This window comes from Lactuca virosa, chromosome 9 (assembly GCF_052849685.1).
Source record: "Lactuca virosa cultivar CGN04683 chromosome 9, Lactuca_virosa_CGN04683_v6, whole genome shotgun sequence".
Taxonomy (NCBI): domain Eukaryota; kingdom Viridiplantae; phylum Streptophyta; class Magnoliopsida; order Asterales; family Asteraceae; genus Lactuca; species Lactuca virosa.
The window spans coordinates 25,511,690-25,521,352 of NC_136434.1; the positions used below are offsets into that span (position 1 = coordinate 25,511,690).

Genomic DNA, 9,663 nt, shown 5'->3' on the forward strand with positions numbered 1-9,663 from the left:
AAGTAAAAATTAGGGTTTTCACATAAAATGATGATTAGGGTTAAGTGTTTCTCACTTAACCCATTAGGGACTTCACCCATTAAGCCCAATATCCCACTAAGCCATCACACAATGGAATTGGGATGAGTCACAACTTCAGTCCACTGGTCCAAACGCGGGTCCCAAAAGGCCCAACCAACAAACCCAAAATTAGGGTTTTCTAAACCCTAATTTGGGTTTCTAGCCCAATCATGAACCAACCCAGTCCAATATTAAGCAATTGGGCTAATTAGGGTTCCACTAGGTCAACACCACCCACTGCCACCACGGGTAGTGGTGATTGGCGGCGGCCCATGGCGGCAGGCGGAGGCAGCCACCATTTCCAATGGTAGTGGTGATGGTTCCTTTCCAAAAAGTGCACAAGCAACCTCAAACATAAATACACACGCACACAGCCACCTCCCGTGGTGGCTGGTGGTGGCAGAAGGCAAAGATAGGCGGCAGCCACCCCCATGAGGCGGTGGCAGTGGGTTCTCGGCCTCAAATGTACAAAATCCACACCATAATTACCGAAAATCACTCTTACAATCAAACAAGAGCACAAACAGCCACCACACGACGTCAAACGTCGCCGGAAAAACGAAGACAGCAGCCCTCATGGCCACCGGCGGTGGCAGACTATTCCAACGCCACACCCACACAATAACGAGAGAGAAAATGAGAAGAGTGGGTTGCGGTGACTTACCCAGCATCCTCGAAGGCTCCTGACGTGCGCAAAGGCGGCATAGGAGGTTTCATTCTCGGTCTTCGGCGGTTCCCCGGCAGCCTACGACGATCCGGCAGCAGGCAATGCGATCGCGCCCTTCGTCGGCACCACAGCGGCGGCGGACAGCTTCCAGGGACGGCGGCGACTGAAGTTGTTACAAATGATGGTGGCGGTTGGAATGGAGCGCTAGTGTTTGGTTCACTTGATAAAACAGTTCCCATCGGAATGAAAGGCACGGGTTAAAGTCCCGTGACTCCATTCAAACATATTTAAGATTTTGGCAACTCCAGTCCCTCCCATCACAATCTCTTCAATGCAACTCCGAAATTTACCTTTTAGCCCTCACTTCCATAATTATTTTCATAATAAACCCAAAATTACTAAGCAACTCCTTTTTTTACACACTATTTCCAATTACAGCCCCTGCCTTCTTAAATAATCACAAAACCAATCCAAAACTCACGTTTTTAACCCCCAACTTCTAAAATTATGACGGTTAACTCCTCGAACCCAACACCTTACTAAATTATTAATGATTTTAGGGTTTCTATTCATATTAACCCTTATTTATTTATTTATTTGATATACGGGATGTTACAAAAGGATTCACTCAAACCTATGGGGTTGATTATGATGAAACCTTTTCACCAGTCTCTGTGATTAAATCTATTAGGATACTACTTGCCATAGCTGCATATTATTACTATGAGATATGGAAAATAGATGTCAAAACCACTTTTATAAATGGGCACTTGGATGAAGATGTCTATATGGTTCAACCTGAAGGTTTTGTCAACCAAAAGCATCCTAATAAAGTGTGTAAGCTCAAGAGATGCATTTATGGATTAAAACAAGCTTCTCGTAACTGGAATCATTATTTCGATGATGAAATCACAAAGTGTGGTTTTATTAGAAATGAAGATGAATCTTGTGTTTACATGAAAACTAGGGGGATCTCGGTGACATTCTTGGTCCTATATGTGGATGACATATTAATCATGGGAAATCACATTCGAACTTTACAAGGTGTAAAGACTTGACTTGGAAAGTGCTTCTCAATGAAGGACCTAGGTGAGGCACAATACATTCTTGGAATCAAAATCTATAGAGATAGATCAAAACGATTAATAGGTTTAAGCCAAGGCACATATATTGAGAAAGTGTTGCGTCGATTCAATATGGAAAACTCTAAGAAAGGATTTGTACCTATGGCACATGGCACTATACAAGTTCATCTCAATGCCCTAGCACAAAGGCTGAGCTAGACAAGATGAAGGATGTTCCATATGCTTCTGCAATTGGATCCATCATGTACGCCATGAACTGTACAAGACCTGATCTTGCTTATGCTATGAGCATGGTAAGCAAATTCCAACAAAATACAGGGGAAAGTCATTGGACAGCTGTTAAGAACATTCTCAAGTACTTACAAAGAACTAAGGATATGTTCCTCGTCTATGGAGGCGTGGAAGAAAGATTAAGTGTAAAGTGTTACATTGATGCTTCCTTCACAACTGATCAAGATGATTGCAAATCACAATCTGGATATGTGTTCATTATCAATGGGGTGCGGTATCTTGGAAAATCTCCAAGCAAAGTGTTGTTGCACAATCCACTACAGAGTCAGAATACATTGTTGCTTCTGAAGCTTCACAAGAGGTTGCTTGGATGAAGAAATTCATTGGGGATCTAGGGGCATTCCCTACCATTCAGGACCCCCTAGACTTTTTCTGTGACAATGAGGGTGCTATTACTTTGGAAAAAGAACCCAGATCACACAAGAAGATCATGCATATTAGCCGAAAATTCAACTTCATCCGGTATAAAGTTGAATAAGGTGAAATTAGTATTCACAAAGTTCACATTGATCAAAATTTGGCGGACCCTTTCATGAAGCCCCTTCCTTAAGTCATGTTTTAAAAGTCATGCTCGAGGAATAGGACTTCGCTATTCTAGTGATGGGCTTTGATTTATGTATTAGTATTGAGTATTAGGACATTATAACATCATCTATTGTAATGCCTTTGATATATATGGCATATGATCTTTTCATTAAATATTTGTTGTGTTGTTGATTAACATGTTTAATCCATGAGTAAATTTATTAACTCTAAAATCCATAGTCGGTTATTATTGTGGAAACAATAATAAAGTAAGAATAAGTTGTAATCAGTTTCATAGGTAACTTGAGTTTGGAGAATGTTATGCTTTGATGTAGTAAAATTTTGTTCTTTAAACAGGCAATTATAAAAGCTATTATCGGGTATGATTTGAACCATGCAAGAGGCGTATGTAGTCAAGATGGGATTTGTTCCTCTTATTCGTTGAGAGTTAAACATCTAAGGTCTGATGTAAAGTTGAACACTTATATGAGATTGATTGTGATCTATATCTCATGTTCGACATGATGTCTGTAGCAAAGGGATAATTGATAAACTTACCTTATACACCAATTGTAGCCTTAGGCTTCTGGAGAATTGGCCATTGATGGAATGGCACAAAGCCGTATGTTGTTGGGGGCAGTGAAATGTTTCTAGACGTTTACCATTGTCTATATCAATCTAATATGAGTCTTGCGCAAGTAGGATATTGAAAGATCTAGTATGCTCAAGATTCATATTAAAATGATATTGCTAAATAACATATGATCCTAAGGGTCACACTAACAACAACTTGATAGAATTGATTATTTATTAGAAATTTGATTTTAATAAATATTAAAAAACTCTTATTATAAATTGGGAAAATATTTATTGCAAGGAAATAATTATTTTACAATACAAGTAACACATTATTTCATAAGGTATGAATTAATAAGTCATGTACAACATTTTGGACTTGGAAAGCCTTTTTGTCTTTTAGCAAAAGACAGTTTATATCTTATAAACTTTGAGTTAATAAAATATAAACTCTTCTTTTCTTTTTTTTACACTCCATGGCCGGTCATGCATGGTGAAAAAGAGAGACATGGATTTCTTATTAGTTTAATCAAAAGAAATCAAAGTGTGGTGCATGCATGGGACAAGCTTGTCTAAAGTGCTTATTGGATAAAGACCTTTAGATTAAGTGTAAGCTTAAAATAGAGTGCACTCTTGCATTTTGGTTCATTCTTTCTTGCCAAAAAGTCGAGAGCTCTTTGCTCCCGTCTCCATCTCTTCTCTGGTCTTGGACTTTGAAGAAGTTGTGCCTTGTTTTACTCTCTTGGAACATATACTTGGGTATTTTGTTCTAAGATTAAGAGTTAACATAAGAACTAGCATTCTAATCAAGTTGGATCATTGTTGGTGTCTTAAGGGTTCAACCTTTTTCTCCAACAACTTCCTTGCCTCCCTTAGAGGATCCAAAGTTCATCAAAGGTTGTTACTTCTTCTTCCTTCTATGGTTGTGCTTTAAATCTTTCTACTACTTGCAAGTTGATCCTTGGTGGGTGATAAAATCTTTATGTTATTTATAAAAGTCAAGTCTTCCGTTTGCCATTATTTATAGTTGTTAAAACTAGTTTTTAAATAAAACTAAACATAAAGCTGGAAACTTTATCCTTATGGATCACATTTCGGACTAGATCTGAGCTCTAGAACTCTTGGAATCAAGGAAAACGGCTTAATGTATTAAGTTGTTGGATCTTTGGCAAACACGACGTGTTTCTAAGTCAACACGGCATGTTGGCCGAGATTTTCCCGACTGTATGGGTGCAGACAGAACACGGCATGTTTCTAAGTCAACACGGCGTGTTGGGTTAACATGGATTGTTGACCTTGACTGTTGACTTTAACCAAGTTGGACCTTGAGGGTATTTTGGGTACTTTGGGATTTTGATGGAACTGGTCACTTGGTGGAAACAGGTATCAGTTTGAGAGCTAAGATTTGGAGTCGGCCCTCATCAGTTCTGGTCAGTCTGCGAGGTGAATTTTCCTCACTGTACTTACATGTGGGTTGATGTGATATGGATGTCGGTGATGTGATGTGATGTGATCAAGGGTCTGTGTTCTTGGGTGTAGGCAGGCCAGGTACCGGTTTGGCGGTTAGAATTGTAGACAAGGAGTGTATGTTTTGGATCATAAGTCGGTATGGGGTTATGCTCTTGTAAGGGAACCTCAATGTTAAGTGGTTATGATTGGGAATTTCAGAGGTCTTCAACTAAAATTTCGGATTCTCTTTGGATTTGTTTGATCCTTATTTGGAATATCATCCTGTGTATATTATTCATTCTCGGGATCATGGATGGTTGTACCTGGTTGATCCGGTTTGAGTTATGGTTTGGTTTCAACACCAGTGGGTGTGGTAGTTCAAACCCCAAGTAGGAGAGATCTGGGTATTCTGCTTGGTGGATCATCGATCTGTTCGGATTCGTGGAATTGAGGAATGTCTTTTTAGGTTCTGTGGTGTGAGTGTGTGGGATCTCGATTCAAGGTTTGGCCAAGGAAGAGGTATATAGAGGTGGGTAATCTAGGAGCTCGTTGCAGCTATTCGTCCTTTTTGGGGGTGCTAATGAATAAAGGAGGAGCCGCTGGGATCGCTCATGATGAGAATCAATGGCGGAGGGAAATTGCAGATGGTGTTATGGATTTCTATTTATAATAAGCTTGGGCAAAGACTGAGCAAGGAATCAATTTCAGAATTTGGTACGTTTAGCTCCGCAAGGGTTTTGGTTCATTAGATTTAATGGAAATGCGTTCTCAATTGTTGGTCGCATCGTTTGTCTTTTAGCAAAGGTTCTCTGAAGGATTTGAGTTGTGGTAGTTAAAGTTCTATGGATGTGTCCACCTCTCATCAAATTTAGTATGTTTTATGTTCCTTTGGTCTTTTGGTATGCTTACCCTCAATGGCAGTGTGGAATTTTGGTTCATAGCAGTCTTGGGTTGGGTGGCATTCAGGATCACTTCAGAAGTCTTCACGAGTTGGTTGTGTATTGGTGGAACCTGTTCAGTCTCAATCAAGTATAGAATCTTTTTTCAATCGACCATGAGGATGTCTTTTGTTAATGATTGACGTTCGTCGTTCGATTGAGCGTTGGTATTTCTGCCCTTTTTGGATGAGGTTATGGGTTCCCTAAGGATATGCATTATGGTAATTCTTTGTGTGTATGTGGGCTGGACAAGATAGCATTGGGGCTTGGATCAGATTATTTGCATGGTTCTTCTGGGTGATAGACTTTGAATTTGATCAAGCGTGCAACCGTTATCCTGTTCTCGGGTTGTGGGTAACCATGATTTCGCATGGTTTCACATTGGTAGCAAGTTGTTCTACGAAAGGAATTATGTGTGGTAAGATTTTGGCATTGTTGTGCTCGGTTGGCGTTGAGAGGGACGTTGTTTAGGTCCCTGCAAGGTGATGGAATGATGTGAGTATCTTTAGGCCGGGGGCGTTGGGTGAGTGATTTAATGTCGGCAGGATCGATGTAATATCGGGAGAATAACAGGTATAGGATGTGGGCCCAGTGATCATGATTGTTGAGTTCATCTTAGTATTTTACTTTCGGTATTGGTGCATTGATGGAAGTCAGGAGGCACAATCAGTTGGTTTGGAAAGGAATCAATTAAAGGTTGTTGGGAGTATCAGGCGTATATCAGAAAATCTCTTGAAATGTTGCATTATAACCCTGTTTGCTCGCAAACTGTTATGAGGGGTTGATTAGCAAGTTTGGGAACCGGTTATGAGGTCTCAAATCAAAAAATTTCTTCGTTAATGTATCGGGTGATTTGCTTGATGGGGGTACACCTGAATTGTTAAGGATTGAAGGTAAGTGTGGAATTCCTGGAATTTTCATCTTTGCTCATAGGAGCAGTGGTTGGAATGGCGTGTCAGGGAGTCACAGTTTAATTAAAGGCTTTTGGTGCAGCTTATGGCAATGGGATTAGTGGAAAATTTGCAATTGATGTGTTTGGGTTCTTTTCAGATAAGGTATTGGATTCCTGGTTTTGGAATTGATTAGTGATGGTTGTCCTTTATCGGTTAGCGTTAGCAGGAGCAAGAATTCGTTCGTCGTCGGTATGAGAATTCGGCTTAGAATGGGTTTGATTAATGGAAGGTCATCGTATGTCAGGGTCGACTTTTATCAAGGATCTGGCAGGTGGTTGGGGGTATATGTTTTCGGGTATCTGTAAATTCGTTCATGTCGGATAGGTTTTTAGGTTCGGGTTGTGAAGTTGAGTCTTTGCGGGAGCAGTTTTGATTGGTTCTGTCTGTCTTGGAGTCCATCATTGTTCATGGTTTCAATTTCAGGTATGGTGGTTGGGTACTCGTTGGCTTAAGGAAAAGTAGAGATTCATTCTTCGTTAGGGATCGTGATATCTTCTATTTTGGATTCGACATCAGTAAGGGTGGGCGGTCATCAGAGCGGGGTGATTTCCCCAGTCGTTTTTGGGATTCAGGGAGTCCAGTCATGATCGTTTAGTTCGGCGAAGGAGATAGTTAGGAATGATTTTTAGGACAAAATCTAAATAAAGTAGGGGAGAGTTGTAACACCTGGAAATTTGGGGTGCAATTTTGGGAATGAATCACCTTTTGAGGATTTGACACGGCGTGTTGCAGGCACCAACACTGCATGTCCAAATATGAGGAAACAAGGATTTCATTAAGGACAACACGGCGTGTTGCCTCTTAGAACACGGCGTGTTGATGGCTGGAATGAAACCCTAATCATCCGGGTTTTGCTCCCTATTTAAAGGAATGTGGAGGCTAGGGTTTATTCGCCCTCATCCCCCATCAGCCCCTCAAGCCCTGAAAGAAACCTAATCATCTTTCCCTTCTATTTTTGAGCTAGTTTGGTGTTTTTGAAGTTAAAGAAGGAAGAAGGTGGAAGAAGGAAGCAAAGATCCAGCAAGCAAGCCCCCCCTTCTTCATTTTAGCACTCTTCTGGACCTTTGTAAGTGTCCAAGACTCGATTTTTATCATTTGAAGTTGTTAGATCTTGGGTTTTGTCCATTTTGCTTCATGTTTTCAACTTTATGAATCTCCAGGTCAAGGTGACCTAGTAGTGTCTTAGATCTGGTCTTTAATCAAGTTTGATGCCATGCATAGAGATTAGGTCATAAATCCTCATTTTGACCTAATATGGGTTCAAGACATGCATTAGACATTGATGTCTAAAAAGCACCAACCCTTGGGATGGTTTTGGTGTTAGAATCACTTCTGGAAAGGATGGATTTCAGACTTTAAGGATTACGTGCTTATTGGTTAAGCCCTTGCATTTTTAAGCTTTATGGATTGGGTGTTGGACCTTTTTTTGGGGTAGTCCCAATGGATAAAGTTGGAAACTTTATCCTTATGGATCACATTCCGAACTAGATCTGAGCTTTGGATCTCTTGGAATCAAGGAAAACGGATTGACGTATTAAGTTGTTGGATCTTTGGCAAACACAGTTTGTTTCTAAGTCAACATGGCGTGTTGGTCGGGATTTTCCCGACTGTTTGGGTGCAGAAGGAACACGACGTGTTTCTAAGTCAACACGGCGTGTTGGGTTAACATGGGTTGTCGACCTCGACCATTGAATTTGACCAAGTTGGACCTTCAGGGTATTTTGGGTATTTTGGGAATTTGATGGAACTGGTCACTTGGTGGAAACAGGTATCGGTTTGATAGCTGAGATTCGGAGTCGGCCCTCATCAGTTTTGTTCAATCTGCGAGGTGAGTTTTCCTCACTGTACCTGCGAGTCGAAGGCACCAATGTCGACCCATTGGATTTGATATCTTATTATGTATGCTATTGTGCTATAGTGATCTGTTAGATCGGTATCCTGCTATATAGGATGATGCTATGATTAGTGATCAGTAGATCTGTCTGACTGGCTATAGACTGTTATATGATTATTTGTTATATGTCGACCCATTAGATTTGATATCTTATTATGTATGCTATTGTGCTATAGTGATCTGTTAGATCGGTATCTTGCTATATAGGATGATGCTATGATTAGTGATCAGTAGATCTGTCTGACTGGCTATAGACTGTTATATGAATATTTGTTATATGTGCATAAGTTTGGTCACTGGATGAGGCTTTACTGCTTTGTGCGTAAGCCAACAGGTCGGGGCATACCAACCCGATGGTTGAGGTGTAACGACCCAAATTTTTCCAAGAAATTTTCGTTTTTAATTAATAAAACACATTTGCATAATCCATGAAATCCGAAAACAGATTGTTTTCAAATCCACATTCATTACAACTTCATTCAAAAACATCAGAGTGTCCCATAAAATATCGATGAGAGAGTGCACGCCGCGCCATCAAGCCTTGCCCTTGCCCTTGGGCTCCGATGTACCTAAAACAAATCCACAAACTGTAAGCTAATGCTTAGTGAGTTCCCCAGAGCATACCACACACAATACACCTACACATATCCTGATAGCTAATCAAAGCTACACACATATCACATAAGCCATGTGTACAACATATAGGGATGTCGTGGGCTCGTCCCCAGGGTCTTACTCCAGGATGCCATGGGCTCTCAACATGGTCTTACACCTAAGTGTCATGGGCTCTCCCATGGTATTTGATAGGAAAGCCATGGGCTCTCCACATGCTCTTCCATACAACGTACCACATATATCAATAGCATACTTCCTAGCTCATACCAACTAACAAGTCACATAATACAATCTCAGCTAGGATACTACACATCATATAATGGACAAGCCTTGGTGCCTTAGACCCATTGGTATGGTGAAGAGACTCACCTCTGATTGCTGAATACAAAAGCCGATCTCCTAACAATCCGTAACCTCCCGTGCTGAAAAATAATATTAGACAATGTTAGGACTTTAATTAATCACGGGAAACCCAAACTCCAAACCTTTCCCTAAGGCCCAATTATCCATCCCTTGCTAATGGGCCCAAAGTCTAAGTCCAAAATCCCTAATGGGCCTCTTGGCCCAATAAGGCCCAATCAAAATGTCCATGGCCCATAATAGATGATAT

General features: G+C 40.6%; 1 protein-coding gene across 1 annotated transcript; it reads left to right on the top strand.

Annotated features, from left to right (window-relative positions):
- The first annotated feature begins 2,015 nt into the window (after positions 1-2,015).
- On the top strand, positions 2,016-2,417 carry LOC145139052 (secreted RxLR effector protein 161-like). The gene has a single exon (XM_079073008.1). The coding sequence runs from the start codon at positions 2,016-2,018 to the stop codon at positions 2,415-2,417; it is 402 nt and encodes a 133-aa protein (XP_078929134.1).
- The last annotated feature ends 7,246 nt before the right edge of the window (positions 2,418-9,663 follow it).